At 36.0% G+C, this 22,971-nt stretch overlaps 1 protein-coding gene across 3 annotated transcripts in view; it reads left to right on the forward strand.

Annotated features, from left to right (window-relative positions):
• Strn (striatin) overlaps window positions 1–19,566 on the forward strand; it is an 84,876-nt gene extending 65,310 nt beyond the window's left edge. For all 3 annotated transcript variants that reach the window (XM_090337154.1, XM_090337155.1, XM_090337156.1), the window contains 9 exons: window positions 2,979–3,115; window positions 4,568–4,743; window positions 6,980–7,027; window positions 9,499–9,620; window positions 10,888–11,055; window positions 12,681–12,821; window positions 15,692–15,799; window positions 16,877–16,963; window positions 17,050–19,566. In XM_090337154.1, the coding sequence (XP_090193280.1) occupies window positions 2,979–3,115; window positions 4,568–4,743; window positions 6,980–7,027; window positions 9,499–9,620; window positions 10,888–11,055; window positions 12,681–12,821; window positions 15,692–15,799; window positions 16,877–16,963; window positions 17,050–17,219 (1,157 nt within the window). In that variant the 3' untranslated portion in view covers window positions 17,220–19,566. The remainder of the gene's footprint in view (window positions 1–2,978; window positions 3,116–4,567; window positions 4,744–6,979; window positions 7,028–9,498; window positions 9,621–10,887; window positions 11,056–12,680; window positions 12,822–15,691; window positions 15,800–16,876; window positions 16,964–17,049) is intronic.
• The last annotated feature ends 3,405 nt before the right edge of the window (window positions 19,567–22,971 follow it).

Below are 22,971 nucleotides of genomic sequence, written 5' to 3' on the forward strand. Positions count from 1 at the left end.
AGAAAAGCCAGAAATGAGGAAGCTGTAGCTCAAGTGGCACAGCCCCTGGACTGGCACACACACACACACACACAAAAAAAAAACAATAACTTTTTAAAACTTACAACTCTAATACTATATATTATTATTGAGATGAAACAAATCCTCTTTTGAATACTTTTATTCAGTAGTTGTTTCCACCTTTTTTTACATTAAGTCTTTTGGTATATAAATACTGTTTTCTCAGAGGTAGTAGTATGTAGCTCAGTGGTAGAACAATTAGTTGTCATGTGCAAGGCTTGGATTTAATCTTCAGCATCACAAAATGGGAAAGATCAAGAAGGAGGGGCCGGGAGAGCATGAGAATAGGAGAATAAATTGTATATTTAATTGTGTGACATATTTCTTGGTCTCTAGTCTCTACTTTTAGAAAAAGATTTCCATGGCCTAAGTGTGGTCTGTAATTTCATCACTTGATCTTTATTTAGAAGGTAATTTTATATTTAAGAGGCATAGCTACATAATTAGAAATGTGAGCTATAGTCTTAAGTTTTGAGGCCTTTAGAGAACAAGATACTCAAAGAGAATGTTGCCGTTGTTGCTCCTCTCTTCAGACATCTGCTGACTATCCATAGGTGTGTGAGGATATAGTTGTTACCTTCTTTGTTTTTTAGTCTTACTTAGCAATTCTGGAGCATTGGTTAAAGTTGTCCCATACAGTGTATATGATCAAAGCTCAAGTGTGGCTCAGGTGGTAGAGTGCTTGCCTAGCAATGCATGCATATGGTCAGGATGTTAGTATTTCTTTGAAGTTGTTTTAGTTCACATTTGAGCAAAGTTATCTGCAAATAAAGATAAAATAAGCAAAAAGCTTCTGCCTTAGGATCTAGGGTACTACTCTTTAAAGAGTAGTTTCTTTGTAAATTTGGCCTGAAAAGTATTTTTCTAACTTAAACAATTTCCACTGTATATTAGTAAATATTTCGCATTGTTTAAAACACTCTGGTATCGGGCCAGGAGTTTGTCCTAATGGTAGAGTGCTTGCCTAGCATACATGAAGACTCGGGTTCGATTCCTCAGTACCACATACATAGAAAAAAGCCAGAAGTGGTGCTGAGGCTCAAGTGGTAGAGCTCTAGCCTTGAGAAAGTCCGAGGACAGTGCTCAGGCTCTGAGCTCAAGCCCAGGACCTGCAAAAAAACAAAACAAAACAAAACCTCACATATCATATAGCATTTAGGCAAAACCTATTTTTATTATTGCTCTTATGTTATAAAGTGACTTGATAATGACATAATTTTTATGTGGTTTTATTCTGACAAGGATTTTAAGTAGAGTTTCTGTATTATTAAAAATTATGATTTAAAACCTTGGACTCTCCTAGCAAAAGTTTACAATAGGGCAAAACCTAGATACATTAGGCCATATAGGATAAGGCTAAATAAAAGGATCTCCAGGATATAGAAACAAGAGCCATATAATGTGTGATTGTTGTTTTTAATGTACTATGTTACTTCTTATCTCTTGTTGTCTCTTGGTTATTTCATATTGTTACAGTATCTTACCTTGTTATCTGATACATTGTATATATGTTTATTTATTTGAAATAGGGTAGGGAAGGGGGAAAACAAGATGAGGCAAGGGGGTAGGGGAAGGGAAATGGGGACAAAAACATGCGAAAGGGTAGCAATGTCTGAAATAATGCACCTTCTATCTGGCAAATATAATGTAACCATTCTATTAATTACTAAAATATATTAAATAATTTAAAAAAGAAAAAGTCAAAAAATACTATTTAGTGTATTCAACTTTTTTTTTTTTTGCTTGCCTGTCCTGGGGCTTGAACCTCAGGGTCTAGGCACTGTTCGTGGACACATTTTCTGCCCAAAGATAGTGCTCTCCCACTTGAGCCACAGCACCACTTCTGGCTTTTTCTGTATATGTAATTGAACCTAGGGCTTTGTGCATGCTAGGCTAGCACTCTACCACTAGGCTACACTCCCAGCCCTCAACAAATATGTATGTAATATTAGATATGGTTGACTATACCACTAAGAAAAAAATCTTGTTAATTTTTGTAGTTAATATAATTGACTTGTTTAACTTAGGAGAAAAAGTTAATTTCTTTCTCATAAGTGTTTGTCACCAATGGAGTAATCAGCTCTAGACACCAACTCTAGAGTCATGTCTGAGCCAGGCTTTTTGGTGTTAATTGGAGAACAGAGTTTCATAGGCTTTCTTGTTTAGGCTGGCTTTGAACCCAGTCCTCAGATCTCAGCCTCCTGAGTAACTAGAATTACAGACATGAACCACCAGTGCCCTGATAGTCCTGACTTTTGACATTACAAATTAATTTTTCCTCAGAATTAATTTTGCCTCAACAGTAGCCACACTTATAGACTTGATTGATTTTATTTTTATTGAATCCAGCAGTGGTGAGAATTACTGGAAGTGTTAAGTATTATTTGATAGCAATGATTTGGGTAATTAGTATGAAATATCAGATGGGGAAACATGCTTTGTCTTCTATACAGTGAAAAAGGAAAGCCAGTAGATTTATTTCAAGCCTACCCCCACCCCCACCTTTCTCTCGAGCTCTTCAGCTCTTCAGCTCAAGGCTACGACCTTACCCCTTGAGCCTCAGCACCACTTCCTGTTTTCTGGTGGCTAATTGAAGATAAGAGTCTCAGACTTCAGTGCCTGGGCTGGGTTTGAACCTCTATCCTCAGATCTCAGCCTCCTGAATAGCTAGGATTACAGGCATGAGCCACTGCACCCACCTTCAAGCTTCACTTTTCTAATTAGATAAATGCCTTTAGTTGTGGAAAAGATAAGGCAATGACAATTAACTTCAAGATTTTCTGTTCACTGAATTTTATTATATTGTATAACATTTTTGAATAGTTGCATGTATGCACATTATAAAGACCTTTGATACAAGAAACGAGACTAGTTCTTGACACTTTTAAGAGGTTTTTAAAATTTATTTTCTCCATTAGTGGAAGCACTGACATTTCCTCCCTCTTCTGGAAAGTCATTCATTATGGGAGCAGATGAAGCCCTTGAAAGTGAACTGGGCCTTGGAGAATTAGCAGGTCTTACCGTGGCCAACGAAGCAGATTCATTAGCTTACGATGTAAGTGGTAGTTTTATTTTTTTATGTTTTTCCTTAGTTTTTGAAAATTAAAAGTTGGTTTTATAGAGAAATATGGTTGTGTTAAAAATCTTCACAAGTATAGACCTTGGTTCAGCTTTGATTACAAACTTTGCAAAAATGAATAAGAAGATAAACTATTTTAAGTAACCTAAAGATTAAAATGATAAATTTTGCCTGGTCAGTAATGTTCAAAATAACAAATAATATTTAATGTAGCACCTGTTGTTAATATTGTTCATTTTCATGTTATTATGGGATATTTCTCCACTGTCTACCAATACTTGCCAGGTTCTTTTAACATAGTATGAGTTGACTTTTTGAATGTGAAAAAGTCATATATAGTGCTAATATAAATAAATGCCAACTATTGCTTCATTTTTCTTGATATTTAGAATGAAAAAAATAATGCTTTGTTTTCCCCAGTTATTAGAAAGAAGTTACTATGAAGATAAAGACTTGATGATGTGTTTCTTTTACCCAAAATGTATATTTTTTTTTACTATCTGACTGCTTCTCCTAACATTTTCTATTTCTAATTTATAAACCTGATTTTCAGTTTAATGAAGAAAATTCAGCCCAAGTTTGAACATGTTTAAAAAAATACCGTATTTTAAAATGTTAATGGATGTAAAGATTACTTATTTTTCAACTCCTTACCCCAAATAATTTTTTTCCTTGGGATGAGAGAGACAAGTACTCAGGACTGGTTAGGCAGGTGCTTTACTACTTGAATTTATGCTGCAGTCCTCAAAATTATACTTTTCAATACTATAACTAGATTGAGTTGGTTGGCTTAAGGAACTGTCCTAGTTGTATTAGTCACATGCTATCACTGTGACAAAATTTTTGTGATAACTAACTTACAAGGAAGGAACATTTATTTTGCATAACACTTTTAAGTTCTCATTCTTTGGCCAGTTGATTCGTTTCTTGGAGGCTTATGTAAAGTATATCATGATGGGAGGAAGGGTTAGGAGAACCTGGTGGCTGGGAAGCAAAGAGAAAGATAAAGACAAGAGGTCTCAGTACATCTGTCAAGGGTATACTCCTCAGTGATCTTACTACTTTTCAGTTGGCCCATTTTGTGATTGTTCTCCCACCTCCCAGTAGTGCTCTAGCCTGGGGACCAAGACTTCAGCATATGAATCTTTGGAAGGCATATAAGATCTCAACTAGAATTTGTGAAAGTTTGGTTTTCCATTATCATTTGATATTCTTTTTAAATTGAGTCACATTAAGTGTTTCCTTCTTACCATTTCTTCATAGAAAACCACCATTGACATATGATAATGGTTTGTTTACACTTAAAAACTATTGATTTGAAAGTTGTACAATGTGATGGTTGAATTCTCAACAAGAATTAACATTTACATGTAAGGAGTTTTTCTCCTATCCTGAATGAGCTCTATCTTTGTTTTCTTTCACTGATAGATAACAAACAATAAAGATGCACTGAGAAAGACTTGGAACCCTAAGTTTACATTAAGAAGTCATTTTGATGGCATTCGAGCCCTGGCTTTCCACCCCATTGAGCCTGTTTTGATAACAGCATCAGAGGATCATACACTGAAAATGTGGAATTTGCAGAAAACAGCGCCAGCCAAAAAGTGAGGCTGTTGTACTCTAACTTTATTTGTTATTTTAGTTAAGTTTCTCAGCAGTAAGAAAACACTTAATTACTTGCTGCCCGATTTCTCAAATGTATCTTCCAGTTCGTTCTTCCTTACAATGCCATGTAATTTACTGTTTTTCCTTTCATTATAGTCTAATGTTAGGTTGGAAAAACTGACATGTAGGAAAAGAATGTTTTAAGCTGATGGTATTCCCCAGAGTTTATGAATGCTGATTTACAATCCTTTTACATGCAGTGTTTTTGATGTCTGCCTTGTTGGGAGAACCTCTTGTCTCTTCTTGAAGATTCATCCTGTTAATAACATAGGCATGTTTAAAATGACCACATCTTTACCTTCTTCTGCTCTGTTCTATACTGAGTTTGAATGTACATTGTGGAAGAGAGGAAAGGCTGCTTAAGAGCTATTGAGGACTTTTTTGAGTCTTAACTTTTTAAGCTGAGATACTGTTCATGCCAACCAGTATCTCTAAACTGAAAAACACTACTTAGTTGCTAGTTCTTATCTTGAACCCTTGTTCTGTCAAGGGACATGATTTAGAATAAACCTTAGCAGACCCTAAAGTAGACTTGATTCTACCTGGTAGGCTACTTATTGGAGCTCCTTTTCTTCCTTGGATCACATTTTTCAAAACTAGTATCTGTCATCAAGAACTCTGCTGTGAGGTACAGAAGTGCCCTGAATATGAAATGGAGGACTCTATTGGAATTTTTTAACTGATAAAAAAAAAAAACTGTTGCCCAGTTTGAAAGAGATCAGTGGTATTTCTTCTGAGTCATATATAGAATAGACAAAACACTGATTTATCAATCAGTAGCATATAGCACCTTTTACAGTTTTAGTTTTTTTTTTTAATCACAATGTGCTAGGTCTAGTTCTAACATATTCATAGTAAGCTAGAGCTATAAATGCCTCAATTAGAAAAGTATTGTAACAGGGCTGGGAATGTGTCTTAATGGTAGAATGCTTATCTAGTATGCATGAAGCCCTTGGTTTGATCCTCAGTACTACATAAATAGAAAAGGTCAGAAGTTACACTGTGGCTCAAGTGGTAGAATACTAGCCTTGAGCAAAAGAATTGCTCAGGAACAGTGTCTAGACCCTGACTTCAAGCCCCATGACTGGCAAAAAAAAAAAAAAAAAAAGAATTAAACAAATTTCTTGTTGGTGATAGTTTAGTACTTTCACATGAAAATAACAGATTGTTTAACCTTTGGCCTTAAAACCTGAAAATGATTTGAGGAGAGATGATAAATGTTTATGAATAACTGCAATACAACATACTTTAAATGACTTTAAATTCAGTTTTTCTTTGGGGGGGGGTGAGTTGTAGGACTAGAACTCTGGGCCTAGGCACTGTCCCTGAGCTCTTCAGCTCAAGGATAGCACTCTACCACTATAAGCCACAGCGCCACTTTCAGTTTTCTGACAGTTAATTAGAGATAAGAGTCTCATGGATTTTCATGCCCAGGCTGGCTTTGAACCTCGATCCTCAGATATCAGCTCCTGAGTAGCTAGGATTACACGTGTGAGCCACCAGCACCCGGTTAAATTCAATTTTCATGATAAGTTATGTAATATAGTTTACCCATAGTAGCCATAGTAATATTGTTAGTTACGAATAAACTGCAACTTGGGCAGTTTCTATAGAATTAAGGATAACTTTCATGGAAAGATAAGGAAATCAAAGTACCATTTGTTGAAATCCTACCCTGCATGTGATTTTTATCCTGGGCAGTTTTTTTTCCCCCTAACATTTTTTCTGGGCTCTTTTTTTCAATTGTAGAAATTAATTTAATCAGATGAGTGTGTGGTACTGTCACCATTTTTTCTATTAAGAAAAAAAATCTGAAGTTGTACAAGTCTAAATGGCTTACCTAAAGTCAATCATTTAATGACAGAACTGGAAGTTGAATTTAGAAATGTGTATCTTTAAAAAACCCTTGTTGTTTTTCCTGAATAAAGTTGTCTCTCCTTTAAGTCAAGGAAATTATAACATTGCTAAAACCATTGTAGCACAGGAATTACTACTAAGTAAAACTTGTTCCTTGACACCAGGAAAAGGTAAGTGGAGTTAGATAAGCTTTCTTATGTATGGTATGGTTGAGAATTACCAGAGTAACTGTATTTCTAAAGGCACTATAATGATACACATTGTCGTTTTGTTTACTGTTGAAATTTAGAGTTGTTATTTGTCTCCTTTCTCATTTAGGAGTACTTCTCTTGATGTAGAGCCTATCTATACATTCAGGGCCCACAAGTAAGTATGTGATTTATTTATTTATTTAGTTAGTTATTCGTTTTCTCAGTTGTCAGACTTGAACTTAGGTGTTGAATGCTCTACCTGAGCTTTGTTTGCTCAAGAGTAGTGCTCTACCACTTCTTAGCCACAGTACCACTTCTGATTTCCTGGTGGTTAATTGGAGACAAGAGTTTCATGGAGTTTCCTGCCTAGTCTGGCTTGGAACTGCAGTCCTAAGATCTTAGCCACTTGAGTAGCTAGGATTATAGATGTGAACCACCAGCACCAGGCTTGTGTTTTTTTTTTTTTTTATTTTAGACCAGTATCATTGTAATACAGGATTGTAAACAATCTTTCATAGGATATTTTTATTTTACTTATTTTCATTTCTTAATTTTAGTACTTAGTTATGGTTTTCTTATAGAGGTAAAAGGAATTGACAGGTAATACTGTACTAGATTCCAGTTTATTGTTACCAAATAGGATCCTTATTGAAAATTCTTATTTGCATGATGTGTCCATATTAAACTAAAATTTGAAGCTGGGTGTGGTAGCTCATGCCTGTAATTCTAGCTTCTCAGGAGGCTGAGATCTGAGGGTCGTGGTTCAAAGCCAGCCTGGGCACTAAAGACCATGAGACTCCTATCTCCAATTAACCACAACAAAACCAGAAATGGGGCTATAGCTCAAGGGGTAGGGACGTAGCCTAGGGCTGAAGAGCTCAGGGACAGTGTCCAGGCTCAGAGTTCAAGCTCCACAACTGACAAAAAAAAAAGGTAAAAATTGAGACAATTAGGTTTAAATAAAGAAATCTTGGCAATCTTTTTCTCTTAAAGATAATTGACCATAAACATATTCAAAAGCTGGGCAGATGGATTTACATGGAGATTGTTATACTTTTTATATATTGGCATGTAATATATATATAGTCATGGGGCTTGAACTCTGGGCCTGGGTGCTGTCCCTGGGCTCTTCAGCTCAAGGGTCTACTGCCCTACCTTTGAGCCACAGCCCCACTTCCCATTTTCTAGAGGTTAATTGGAGATAAGATTCTCAGGTCCTTTTGTGCCTGGGCTGGCTTTGAACCTTGGTCCTCAGATCTCAGCCTCCTGAGTAGCTAGAATTACAGACGTGAGTCACTGTGCCCAGGTATTTTCTGGTTTTGTAGGCCAGATACTTCCAGTTGGTTTTTTGTTTTATTTTGTTTTTATGTCTGTCTTGGAGATGGAACTCTCAAAGTTTTGGTGCAATATATTCTTTGGTTGTTTCATTTTGTCTTTATGAATGTGAAGAAATATACTTTATTCACCTTTAAGATTCCACTTAAAAAATCGACTGTTAGAAACAGTATTCATGGGGCCGGGAGTTTGGCCTAGTGGTTAAAGTGCTTGCCTAGCATGCATGAAGACCCGGGTTCGATTCCTCGGTACCACATACATAGCAAAAAGCCGGAAGTGGTGCTGAGGCTCAAGTGGTAGAGCTCTAGCCTTGAGAAAGTCCAAGGCCAGTGCTCAGGCCCTGAGCTCAAGCCCAGGACTGGCAAAAAAAAAAAAAAAAGAAAAAAAGAAAAAAAAAAGAAACAGTATTCATTATGTGAAAAATGAACTGTAAAAGTTACACAGTATAGGGATGGGAGGGGAAGAATGGAAAAGAACAAAGGAAGTGGTGATATTGATCAAGAAGCATTGTACTCATGACCTGGCACATCAAATTATGTTTCTACAACTACTTACAAATAAACAAAAATAAAGACAGAAAGAATTGCCAGGTGTATTCCTAGCTATATAACTCAGGAGGATGAAATCTGAGAATCACAGTTCAACTCATATAGCAAAGTCTGTTCATGAGATTCTTATCTCTAGCTACCAAAAACCAGGAATGAAGCTGTGGATCAAGTGGTTGGGTACTAATCCTCAGCAAAAAACTGGTAGACAGGGCCGGAAGTTTGGCCTAGTGGTAGAGTGCTTGCCTAGCATGCACGAAGACCCGGGTTCAATTCCTCAGTACCACATACATAGAAAAAAGAAGGCAGAAGTGGTGCTGAGGCTCAAGTGGTAAAGTTCTAGCCTTGAGAAAAATCCAAGGACAGTGTTCAGGCCCTGAGCTTAAGCCCAGGATTGGCAAAAAAAAACAAAAACGGGTAGACAGTGTCTAGTTCCCAAGTTCAAGCCCCATGACTGGCATATACATACACATGCACATACACATGCACGCGCGCATGTACACACACACACACGTACATAAAAAACATTGTCAGCTTGAGTACTGAACAGAAGCAGACTACTGGTTGAATTTTGCTTACCGACCATAGTTTAATAACCTCTGATTTGAACAACGTTTGAACAATACATTCATTCATTGTTTTAGGCAGAAAAATACAAAGCCATTTGAGTTACTAAGAATTTGTGTTCTTGAAAGATCATCATAGTATTGATTTTTGAGAACAGTGATTTACTTACTTACCCTGTTTTATTTATTTGACTTTGTAGAGGCCCAGTGCTTTGTGTGGTGATGAGCAGCAATGGTGAGCAGTGCTACAGCGGTGGTACTGATGGACTGATCCAGAGCTGGAATACCACTAATCCTAACATTGATCCCTATGATTCTTATGGTATGCTATTCCTAAAACTTTGAAAGAAAAGTGTTTTAGTTTGGCATATTTTTCCATGGTGGCTGTAAAGATAAAATTAGGTATTTTTGAAAATAAACAAGCGAATCATATCTCCCTTTGTTTGGTTAGGAATAGATTTGATACACATTATATGAAAGAAAAACATTCATACTGAGAAAAGAGTTCCTATTTCCCCATACTCAGCTTGAGTAACAACTATTTTCTTCATTTTAGACATCTGTATGATTCTTGAAGCATTATTTCTAACCTATAATCATATTTCATCATAGTTGTTGACAGATAACTTTGAAGGAAAATGAATTATCCTTTAATGAGTTATTGGAGGGCTATAGAAGCTTATGGTGTTTAGTATATGCCACCCAGATATTTAGACTAAAAGTTTAAGAAATTTCTGTTAAATCTTGGAAACAGTATCCTAGGCACAAATCCATATTATAGTTTATTACCAGATAATTCCATGAGCTCTCCTTTAGAATTTATGTAAGAGCCAGTGGCTGATGGCTTATGCCTGTAATCCTAGCTACTCAGGAGGCTGAGATCTGAGGACCACGGTTCAAAGCCAGCCCAGGCACAAAAGTCCATGAGACTGTTATTTCCAGTTAACCACCAGAAAACCAGAAGTGGTTCTGTGGCTCAAGGGGTAGAACAGTGGCCTTGAGTTGAAGAGCTCAGTGGCAGCATCCAGTCCCAGAGTCCAAGCCCCGCTACCGACCCAAGAAAAGGAAAACAGTGCATAAGAATGGATAGTTTGGTTTTCAGTTAAGTTGTCAAATGGTTTAAAATGTCCCAAGGCCATTTTGTTGAATCCTTTTCAAGAGTATCTGATTCTAAAAATAAACCATTTAAAATGTGGAATCATTTAAAAGCTGTATAATGGTTTAAAGTGTCATTTGTCATAAAACTGTATTTAAATTTTATAATTACTTTAGTTTTGCCACCAAACCTAAGTTAACATAAATTTAGCAAACAAAAATTTTCTCCTAGCACTTAATGAGAAATAAAAATAATCTTTTAAGAAAGTATGTGCTTTTAAGTTTTAATTAAGTACATTTAAATTCCACAGTTGTATATTACCAAGCCTGTTTTTAATTACTACACTATTTCAAAGGAATAGTAGAAACAAGGGAAAGTATTTCACTTTATTAACAGAAGCTTTCATTTTTACATATTTTATTTTCTGTGGAACCTGTGACTGTACCTTTGTAATATTTTTCTCTTGATTTTGTACTCTTGCTTATTTGCATAGATCCTTCTGTTTTGCGAGGACCTCTGTTAGGCCACACGGATGCAGTCTGGGGTTTGGCTTACAGTGCAGCACACCAACGTTTGTTGTCCTGTTCAGCAGATGGCACTCTCCGTTTGTGGAACACAATGGAGGTTGCTCCAGCACTAAGTGTATTTAGTGATAATCAAGGTATGTATCTTAGACTATAATGCTAAATCTCTTTTTAAAACAAGCAAATAACTCTATAAACTCTTACTTAAATGTAAAGTTTTTTGTTTTTGTTTTTGCCAGTCCTGGGCTTGAGCTCAGGGCCTGAGCACTGGCCTTGGACTTTCTCAAGGCTAGGGCTCTACCACTTGAGCCTCAGCACCACTTCCGACTTTTTTCTATGTATGTGGTACCGAGGAATCGAACCCGGGTCTTCATGCATGCTAGGCAAGCACTTTAACCACTAGGCCAAACTCCCGGCCCAAATGTAAAGTTTTTTTAAAGCTGTTTTTTCAAGGAATTTTTTTTTTAGCTTGTAAATCTTAAAAGTCTAGTATTTGGTGATGAAGCATATATTTTAAATTTTAAAAATTGATTATAGCCTGGGAGTTTGGTTTTTTTTTTTTTTCTTTTACCTCGCCAGAGTTCTTTTGTGTTTTCAATCCGTCTCCTCTCTGTTTATAATAGGTACTCACTAGTGTGATTTCTTTCAATTATATTACTTTTGTCATTCCCTAAACTTTATGAAATGAAAGAATAAAGTTTATACTCTTTTGTACCCAGTTCTTGACTCACTATAATCTTTTTGCAATTCATTATCAGTTTGGTTCTATTTATTATTTCAAAGCTATTTCATTAAGCTATAGTTAATTGTTCATTTACCTCTTTTTTTCTTAGTGTATATTAATTGTACAGAATGACAGGTTCACTGTGACATATCCATACATAAAGTATAAAGTACTTTAATAAATTACTCTTCATTCTTCTCCCCAAGTTTTTAGATTTTCTTACAATTTTTTAAAGTAATAATAGGATGTAAACTCACAAGTTCATGATGGATAAAGTCCTCTACCACTTAAGCACTTACAGATTTTTTTTGTGCCAGTCCTGGGCCTTGAACTCAGGGCCTGGGCACTGTCCTTGGGCTTTTCTCAAGGTTATCACTCTACCACATGAGCCACAGCACCACTTCTGGCTTTTTTCTATGTATGTGGTACCAAGGAATCGAACCCGGGTTTCCTGCATGCTAGGTTAGCACTCTACTGCTAGGCCAAACTCCCGGCCCTACTTACAGATTTTTAAATATGAGTTTACTATTATTTTTTGTTGGTGGTGGTCATGGGTCTTATACTCAGGGCTCGGGCGCTGTCCTTGAGCTCATTTTGCTCAAGGCTAGTGGTCTACTACTTTGAGCCATGGCTCTACTTATAGTTTTTATTAATTGGAGGTAGAGTCCTACAGACTTTCCTGTCCAAACTGACTATGAATAGCTGGCTTTGAACTGCAGTCTTTAGGTTTCAGCCTCATGAGTCACTAGGATTATAGGTGTGAGCTACCAATGCCTAGCTTACCATCTATAATTATGATCTTTACATGCACATACATATCATCATCATCATCATCATCATCAAAACTAAAATAGACTAGAAGTTGTAAAGAAATCCTTTTCTTTGAATAGTTATCAACTAATTCTTACTCTAATGCTAATGGTAAGCCTTACCTGATCACTAAGGAAATCCTGCCACTATTGGTTTTGTTACATTTTGAGCACATTTTTAAATAAACTTTAATTGCTATTGTCTTTCAATATGTTCTGATGTTTTCAGAATTGGGAATCCCTGCCTCTGTGGATCTTGTGAGCAGTGACCCGAGCCATATGGTTGCATCTTTCAGCAAAGGCTATACGAGCATCTTTAACATGGAAACACAACAACGAATTCTCACCTTAGAATCCAATATAGATTCAAGTATGTATACTAATAAGGAGTCTGCTCTGATCAGTTTTTTTAACTTAATCAAAATTTTTACTGCTGGAACCAACTATGAAAAAGTACTGACATTATAAAGTGTTCTACCTTTAAACTTTGAAACACTTTTATTTAGAAACATAGTATAATTGATTTTTTAAAGAGTTAAAGCAGTTTTGAACATTCATAACATTCATAATATTGAAACAGTATTTCTGTTATTCCTCACATAGTTAAATTTAACTTGGTACCAAATGACTAACTTTCAATTCTATTCAAAGGAAGATTTTTATTTGAAAATTATAAAAAGTATTCTTTTATTTTTTTATTTTATTTTTTTGTGGGCAATGGGGCTTGAACTCTGGGCCTGGGCACTGTCCCTAAGCTCTTCAGCTCAAGGATATCACCCTATCCCTGAGCCACAGCCCCACTTCCAGTTTTCTAGTTATTAACTGGAGATAACAGGTGGCTTTGAACTGTGATCCTCAGATCTCAGCCTCCCAAGTAGCTAGGATTACAGGTGTGAGCCACCATGACCGGCTTCTTTTATAAATTTTTAAAATTATTTGTTTATTTTTTGACTAGTCCTGGGGCTTGAACTCAGGGCCTGAGCACTGTCCTTGGGCTTTTTAGGTCAAGGCTACATTTTTTAGCTCAAGGCTAGTACTTTATTCCTTGAGCCTCAACTCCAAAGCTTTTTGCTAGCTAATTGAAGTTAAGAGTTTCACTGACGGGGCCAGGAGTTTGGCCTAGTGGTTAAAGTGCTTGCCTAGCATGCATGAAGACCCGGGTTCGATTCCTTGGTACCACATACATAGAAAAAAGTTGGAAGTGGTGCTGAGGCTCAAGTGGTAGAGCTCTAGCCTTGAGAAAGTCCAAGGACAGTGCTCAGGCCCTGAGCTCAAGCCCAGGACTGGCAAAAAAAAAAAAAAAAAAAAAAAAAAGAGTTTCACTGACTTAGGAAATTTCAATACAGTTGTCTAAATAGTATCTCAGTACTATTTAAAGTGTAGTGTACCATTAGTTTCATTCAGATAGATGGATAGATGTTGTTATTAGGACTTGAATTGAGGGCCTTGAACTCCTCTTGGCTTTCTTGGTTACATTTGGTGCTCAACCCTTGAGCATCCTTCAGCCTGATTTTTTTGTTTGTTAGAGATATTCTAGTGGGCTTTCTGCTCAAATTGTCTTCAAATTGAGTCTCTAGCATTTGAGCTAGGATTACAGGTATGAGCCACTGGTGCCACCCAGTAATGTATTTTTAGGGTTTTTTTGTTTGTTTGTTTTGCCAGCCCTGGGCTTGAGCTCAGGGCCTGAGTACTGTCCTTGGACTTTCCAAGGCTAGCACTCTACCACTTGAGCCTCAGCAGCACTTCTGGCTTTTTTTCTATGTATGTGGTACCAAGGAATCGAACCTGGGTCTTCATGCATGCTAGGCAAGCACTCTACCACTAGGCCAAACTCCCCGCCCTCTAGTAATATATTTTATAAGAACGTATTTTCCTCTTTTTCAAAAATCATGTGATTTTTTTAACCTTGTCATTTCTAAACTTAGTGTTACCTTTATATAAATTTTTCTCCTCTTAAAGTATCTTAATAAAAGTAATTCATTAAACTAGTTTCTCCTAATTACTCATTTTGGAGGGAAAAAGGCCTTCATAGGAACTAGTAATAGTTTAAGAACTAGTTTTAGCAGTTACCTCATCTCCTTTACATGGCATTAAAACAGGTTCTAGTTTTGTCACCTTATATAGGGTAATATTTACTGTGATATGGGTTTCTATCTCATTTGACTGAAATTTCTTTGAAAACTCTTAAATAGTGCACAAAAAAATGATACCATTTAAAAATTCCAAGGCCAACATGTCAAATGATGACCTTTTCTATTATGATTAGGAAAAATGAATGAGAGCAGATTTTAAAACTGTGTCATATTTATCTTTTTTTTGTGTGTGTGTGGGTCATGTGGTTGAACTCGGCCTGGGTGCTGTCCCTGAGCTCTTCAGCTCAAGGTTACCACCCTACCCTAGAGCCAAGCCCCACTTTCCATTTTCTAGAAGTTAATTGGAAATGAGAGTCTCAGGTCCTTTTGTGCCCAGGCTGACTCTGAACCTTGATCCTCAGATCTCGGCCTCCTCAGTAGCCAGGATTACAGGTGTGAGCCATCACTCTCGGCGTCATATTTATCTTTAAAACACAAGTATATTATGACAAAGGTATATATGTAAAGAGGTAACATTTAAATTTAAGAATTATCTACATGCCAATGATAATGCAATTTTACTAAGTTAGCAAACTTACCACAGAACACTATAGAATGAAATGTCTGGGTTTACATTAAGTGGTAGGTAGTATGCATAGGATAACAGGTAGTAAAACAGGGAATTCTAATTCCTGGGTACCTCTAAATATGTCAGCCTGGTGTAGCTCAGGCAGTTCTTATTTTTGCCATTGAAGTTACAGAAATAAGGAGAATGAATGAAAAAAAAGTAAAATAAACTCACTCTGTTGGCTTTTCTTTTTCTTTTTCTTTTTTTTTATCAGTCGTGGGACTTGAACTCTGGGCCTAGGCACGGTCCTTGAGCTCTTCAGGTCAAGGCTACCACCCTACCCCCTTGAGCCATCGTACCACTTCCAGTTTTATTATGGATAATTGGAGATAAGAGTCTCATGTACTTTGGTGCCTGGGCTGGCTTTAACTGTGATCCTCAGATCTCAGACTCCTGAGTAGCTAGTGTTATAGGTATGAGCCACTGCCCCTGGCCACACTGTTGGCTTTTCAACCTTTGTGAGTATTCATTTCTTCCTTCTGTTAAAAAATAAAAACACTTTGACTAATTGGTATTACTCTTTTAATTTTTCGGTTTTAGCATCCAGCTCTTCCTGCCAAATAAACAGAGTTATCAGTCATCCCACTCTTCCTATTAGCATTACTGCTCATGAAGACAGGCACATCAAATTCTTTGATAACAATACAGGTAGGAATGTATTAAGAAATGATATTCACTAAAGTGTTCCATACTGAGCATAGACTAATTGTGGTGTCTGATAATGACTTCATAGTCACTGAAACACTGACACTTTCCTGGCTCCATTTGTGTTCATTCCATTCACATCTGGTAAGCCTAGTCTTCATTTTACAATATAGAATTATTTTTGTTTGATACTTAGTAAACTGCATATTTAGGCCGTAGAGTCAAGTTTATCCCTAGGGACATAATGAGAAATTCATTCATTTACCAGTGGATGTGATCTTTCACTATGAAGGGGAAAGTAGAAACTTGCTGGAAACAGAGGCATGTATCATTGTTCTGTTGCTGAATAGCCTTATTTACTATTTAGTTACGAAATACTGTTTTTTACTATTTAGCCTTATTTACTATTTAGTTACGAAATTCAGTACTGAAGATGGTTTGTTTCACCCATTCATTTGTCTGTGCTGTAATAAAATCTGATTGATTTGATTGGGACACGGGGCTTTCCCAATTTTTCTTGGACCATATTTCGCCAAAGTACATGACCAACAGTGCTGAGAAGAAAGCACTTTTAGCAGCCTTATTTCCCGTATGATCTGCTACTGGCCTTGTTGACATAGTGTGATAACTTTCTGACCATGCTTAGTTGCCAGTAATTTGATGTTTTAAATACCTCTCTGTATGTTGTTTCCATGAAAACTGTAGCCATATTTTTGTTCTTATCCTTCTTTGTCCTCAGTCTTTTCTCTTTGTGAATGTGGACTCTGTTCTTATAACCAACAAATTTTTAGCTAAAGTATGCAGAGTAGAAGCTTAATATTTTAAGTTCTAATTAATGCACATGTAAAAAATTACTGAGTTCTACATTAGAGTTTAAAAGACAAGTATAATTTGACTAAAATTTGAACTTTTCCTCTCATTATTGCTGTGAATGGAGGCAAGAAGGGGCTGTGCATTGTTGTGACTGTTGAAAAAGTTGTTGATCCAACAATACACAGGAGAACTTAGCATAATATAGTGTAGATGGTATGAGATCAAGATGAGAATCATCAGTAAAGTAACAGTCTTCTTTTTCCAAAGGCAAACTGATCCACTCAATGGTAGCCCACCTAGAAGCCGTTACGAGTTTAGCAGTTGATCCTAATGGCCTCTATTTGATGTCTGGCAGTAAGTACATCAATTGTGGATTATTTGTCCGTATCATTTTCATAATGATGTGATTGTTCCTTTCAACTTCCTTTCTTTTGGTGTAGGTCATGACTGTTCAATTCGTTTATGGAATTTGGAAAGTAAGACGTGTATCCAAGAATTCACAGCTCATCGGAAGAAATTTGAAGAATCAATTCATGATGTAGCTTTCCACCCATCGAAATGCTATATAGCCAGTGCTGGAGCCGATGCACTGGCTAAAGTCTTTGTATGACAAAATGCTTCATCTTCCCTTCTAGCTCTTTATAAATAATCAGCTGCACAAAAGAGATATGGAAGACCAGGGCAAGAATCTACTCATGCTGCCCATTTGTTCTGCTGAAGGCACAGAGAACATTTGTTAAAGTATAATTTTTCAATTCATAATACTGTTTGCTAATGTTAAGGTTTGTTCAGGTTGCTGCAAGCTCAGCTGAATCTGTGAACCCTGAAAACAGTTTCAGATTTCTCCCTCCCCAAATGGCGCTTTATTTCTCAAGTTGTCCTAATTTGGTAGGCAAGTCTGAGCAAACACAGGTATAGTTGTCTCATCTTTCTTCAACAAACAGGGCATGATATAATGGTTATTAAAAGCTGAATGACTGGGAATGAGTAGAGGAAGAGTAAAAAGTTAAATTTAATTCCCCCTTGTAAAATCCTGTCAAGTGAATTAGGTAGTCAAACTATACATAACCTTTACTGTATATGCTGTACTAACCCCATTGTCTACAATGACCAGACAATGTTGAGATAAGTTTTTAATGTAGCTCCCCTTGCAGCTATTTGCATAAAGCACCTATGAGGCATTTTACCTTTTAGGAGGAAATGATGTTAAATGTATTATTCAGAAGTGCTAAACAGATACTTTGTAAGCAGATTTCTGTATGGTATTATAGTTTTGGCAATATACTTGGTATCAAGTCCTCTATTAGTATTTCTAAGAAGAACCTCCTGGAAATCTAGATGGATGAGTTTAATGCCTTATCATTGGCTAAAAGGTCTTCCCTCCTTCACCTTTCCCTGTTGTTCAGTTGGAATGTATGTTTAAATCAGTATTGTTTTTGGAGAAGACCATGTGTTGAAAGGCTAGGTTTTACTTTATTTTGGGACCCACATGTAGTCAGCTTTGGAGATTCTCATGATCCTCAGTCTAGAATTATAAGTATCATGGCCCCTCTTTATGTTCTTTTCTTTCCTTCAAATAAAATATCATTATAGGCTTTAAATTATTAATGTCCAACTTTGGCCAAAATGTATATACCATAGACTTCCAGTCTTTTAAAAGCTTATAACCATAAAATAATTTAACTCATTAAAATAAGTTCTACATTTCTATTCCCTGTGTTCCATTGTCATACCAGAGAAACTTTGATACCAATTACTTCTATTTTTTGAAGTGTTAGTGTTCTCCTAATTTTGCAGATAGTAATTGACAATATATTTTTTTAATTTCTGCTATCTAATTCTGTAGCAGGATTTTTTTTTCTGAAGCAATAAGACCTTACTAAATTTATGTATGTAATAGAAACATTCTCTAGTATTTTGACACAACTACTTTTTAATCTTTGTGCTTTGATTGACAAGCTGGCTTAAGAAACTTCTTTGTGTGATCAAGCAAATTCACCTAAGCATAAGTTACCAGTTGATTGGTTTTTTGTTTATATGCAGATATACAATCTTACCTTTAATTTGTACGTACATTCCTTTCAGTTCTTCACAAAGTAAACAGAGTGAATTGTTAACCTAACAGTTGTAGAACACTGGTAAATTCCAATTCAGATACCCTTACATGGCATATTTACGATGAATAACCACAAAACTATTATTCTACGGCTTACTGTTTTAATTTCTTTCCAAGGTCTTCATTGCCTGCTTGTGTCATTGAAATTCTGAAAACCTCATTTTTTTTTATTCTTTTTTCATTTTATGTGCTTTTGTGCAGATGATGCAATTTTGAAGGTTCCTTAGGAAGCCAATACTATGCCATTAGAGAATATAGAGAAAGGTTATTCTACACTAACACTCTTATCATCTCAGCCTAGAAGTGAGCCAGAGTTTTCCATCAACCAAGTGGTAGCATATACAAGACTCTTAACTTTTCCCCTGACCCATTGGAAATTTATAACATGAGTAAATTCAAGATCCAGTCATTGCAGTTCTTTCATAATCCTTGACTTGTAAATAGTTCGGATAAAATGTATTGGAGTAATTAGCAGGTGGTAAGGGTCCCTGCCTTATTTTCCCATGCTATGGATATATCTCTTTGAGCTTGCAGTACCCTTTTCAAAACTCAGTTGTCATATGGAGCTCATTTGCTACTCACACCGTAGATATTTAACATAATTAATATAATAACCTTCAGTATTTTTCTATTGACCAAGTTTAGCAGTTTTTGCCATTAAGCAAATAGTTATGCAATGTATTTAGCTTTTATAATCATTTTAGTTATGACTAAAATGGGAAAATTGAGCTGTAACACTGATAATGAACTTTGTGAGAAATTTTTGTTATCTGACTTTCATTCCTTCAGTATTCTTGCTATAATTTTTTTGAGATAATGATGAAGATTTATTTGAATATGTCTAAAATGTATGTATATTTTATAAATATATATTATATATATTATAGGGATATATATATAATATATATAGACTATATATATATATCTAAACCATAGGTGCATTTTACTGTTTTGTACTTTCATTTTGGAGATAGTGTACACAGCAGATAATGATGAATATGACAAGTGTTGTGCTGTTTGCTTTTGCAGTATAATATATAGTTATAAATGTTTAAATTACTGTATATACTATATTCATTATAGTAGGCTAGCATGCTTGTTTTAAAGATTGTCATTCTAGTTTATTAAAATCTGAATGTAAGAAAACCTGGCTATTCAAATGTGAATTGAAAAATATTCCATTCTCAGTACTGAACTATCCATTGAGCATTCAGGCTTTATAACAAAATATAAGTCATTTGGAAGGCAATAGCTAGAAAATGAGAGGTGCCTTTAAAAAAAAAACAAAAACAAGTGCAGCCTTACAGTGAGAATGAAAATTGAATTTATGAAGGTGGTGGGAGGGAGAACCGAGAGACAGAGAAAGTAAAATGTGTGTGTATGTGTGTATGTGTGTGGCGCATGTGTGGTATGTGTGTGTGTGTCTCCGTCTCCCTATGTGTGTTTGTCAATCTGTGAAGGTCCTGATTTGTGACCATCAATGTCTTTTTAATGTATCTGCTCCACCTCTAGGGCTTCAGGGGACATTTTATGTAGTCTTTATGCTCTTCTGAGCACCATTATATATTTTCCAAATATTTTGAATGTGAATTCCTAGATTTCAGTAGAAAATAAACAATTGTCTGTTATAGTCATGTTCAGCTAAAAGGAAAAATTATTGGTTCACCCAAATTATAGGAGTCCCATTAACAGAAATTTTAAAGACTCGTTTCTTTTTTTTTTTTTTTAGTACTTTTTTAAAGGCTCACTGTTCTTTTTTTTTTTTTTAAATACTTTGTGTTTCCCCCTAAGAGTATGTGATAAAATTTGTAAGAGGCAAGGATTCAGCTAGTAAAAATTATTTTCAGCTTTAACACCTGAACTAGTTAAAATTCTACCTAACAATAACAATAGTCTTAAGGTATTTAAATGGCATCTCATATCTACCTCGTTGTCATTGCTGCCATTTTAACTTAAGCAAATCTTTATGACATCTGAAATGATGGTTGGATGCAATTAAAAAAAAATCTATGTTGGTGCTTTCTCAGGTTGTATTCCTTTAAGTTGTATTATTACAAATCAGTCTGAAAGGTTCAGGGTTCATTTTCATTTACTTTTGAAAAAGTGTCTTACATTTAGCCATCCCATCAGTGTTGTTAATGAGTGGAAATAGTTAATTTCTGTGTGTGTGTGTGTGTGTGTGTGTGTGTGTGTGTGAGAGAGAGAGAGAGAGAGAGAGAGAGAGAGAGAGAGAGAGAGAGAGAGAGAGAGAGAGAGAGAGGGGTGATAGAGATGCTTTCAACCAAGAGATAAACTTACTGAATTTAACTGAAAAAAAGTGTTCTGAGAACAATTTTACTCAGTTTATTCTTTGAAAGCTATTTCCACATTATTGAGTAAATAATCACTCATTTTACTTAGAAGTTGCTTCCCTTACTTTGTTAATTGTTTATTTATAAAGTTGTAGTTTTTCAAGTGTTTTGACACTGGGAATCTGGTTGTACAACAGTAGTAGTTGACTGAAAGATTATATATTATATATATATATATGTCACACACACACACACACACACACACACACACACACACACACACACACACACACATGTTGTGTGTGAAATGTACCAAATCATAATGTCCATTTTAGGGGAAGATCCAGAAAACTGATGGATTTAGCTGGTTATGGTAAATGATCTGAATTAATCTTACTTTTGACACTAAAACTTTATCTTTTGAATCGGCCCTGTCTGTCTTCCAGTTGGATCTCCATATCAGTGAAAGGGATTCCAGGTGGACAAAGTATTTACCAAGTCCTTGATCCCCATTTTATTTTTGTACTTTTAGATTTGAAAGCAGCAAATGTTAGACCAAAAGACATCCCTGTGCCCCACTCATTTGTTCTGGCAATATTCCTAAAGTGGTGCTCAGAGGTCACAATTTTCTGGATCTTTGCTAGTGAAGTTTTTTTTATTTTCCTGGGACCACAAGTTTATCATCTCTCTGATGAAAATTAGATAGTTCATTTTAATTTAGATTAATGTGTGCCTGAGTTTTTTACCAGGCTGTGAACCAGTGAGTGCCTTGTTAATGTAGGATGATTTTTGCCCCCTGTCGTGCATTAGCTTTCTCTGAAAAAGTCTCAGAGAATGGTATTTTAATTGACTTGTAGAGAGCTGCTGCTATATTTGGTATCATTCAGCATCAGAAAGTCTTTGGTGTACCACACATTCTTTCTCCCTGCTTTCTCTTCATTGTTTGGCTGAATTTGGCCCCTTGTGAGAAAACAAATCTGACCGCTCTGTCTACATACTATTTTCAAGTCCAAATTAAGAGATATATTCTGTATCCCTACCCAACTATATGATCTAATAACCTGTTTTGTTTTTCGGATGTTGGTGGGGGAAGAACCGTGTACTTTGTAATACTAAAATCTGCTGGTCATTTTATGTCTTCTCAAGGTCAGTTTACTAGAGTGGAGATCAGGGTATCATCAGTTCAGATTCCTAAATATCCCTTTCTCTTACCTAAGCCCCTAACTGATGAGCCCTTTCTCACACTTAAGCCCCCAACTGATGAGCCCTGTGCCAGATTGTTTGATCTAAAGGTATTTTAAGGTTTTAGTTATAATGCCAATTAATGTAAATCCAAATGCTAATTTTTGTGGTGCAAGAAGTTTCTTTTGTAAATTCAGGGTATGGATGAGCTAATTAAGATAGCCAATTTTGGCTCTTACGTGTATTATTTGTTTTTAAATAAAGTCTACAAATATAGATATTGTGCTATAGGTGTCTCATGAATTGCAGTATTTGTCAGATTTGGATGTAGCTCCATGACTCTGCAGTGAATCAGCTAAAGTACAGTCTGTTTGGGGGTTTTGTTGGAGGGGCAATAGAGGGGTTCAGAGAAGTCACAGTACCAGGCAAAGTAGATAGGAGACCAAAGTAAATGAAGCAATGTTATTTATTGGTTGTGAAGAAGCTTTAAAAGTTTACCATTACAGAGAATTTGGGCCTTTGAAAAAACATTGAAATCAAAATAACTTATCTGGGTGCCTCTAATCCTTGCTACTCAGGAGTCTGAGATCCGAGGATAGAAATTTGAGGCCAGCCTGGACATAAAAATTGGAGACACTCGCACTATCAACCACCAAAAAGCAAAAGTAGTAGAGCACCAGCATTGAGTAGAAAAGGTTAAGGGACAGTGCTTAGGCCCTGAGTTCAAGCTCTAGTATTGGCACAGATACATATGTATTTTTAACCCATAGTTT

The sequence above is a fragment of the Megascapheus bottae genome, chromosome 7 (assembly GCF_031878675.1).
Source record: "Megascapheus bottae isolate mThoBot1 chromosome 7, mThoBot2.hap1, whole genome shotgun sequence".
NCBI classification, from domain to species: Eukaryota; Metazoa; Chordata; class Mammalia; order Rodentia; family Geomyidae; genus Megascapheus; species Megascapheus bottae.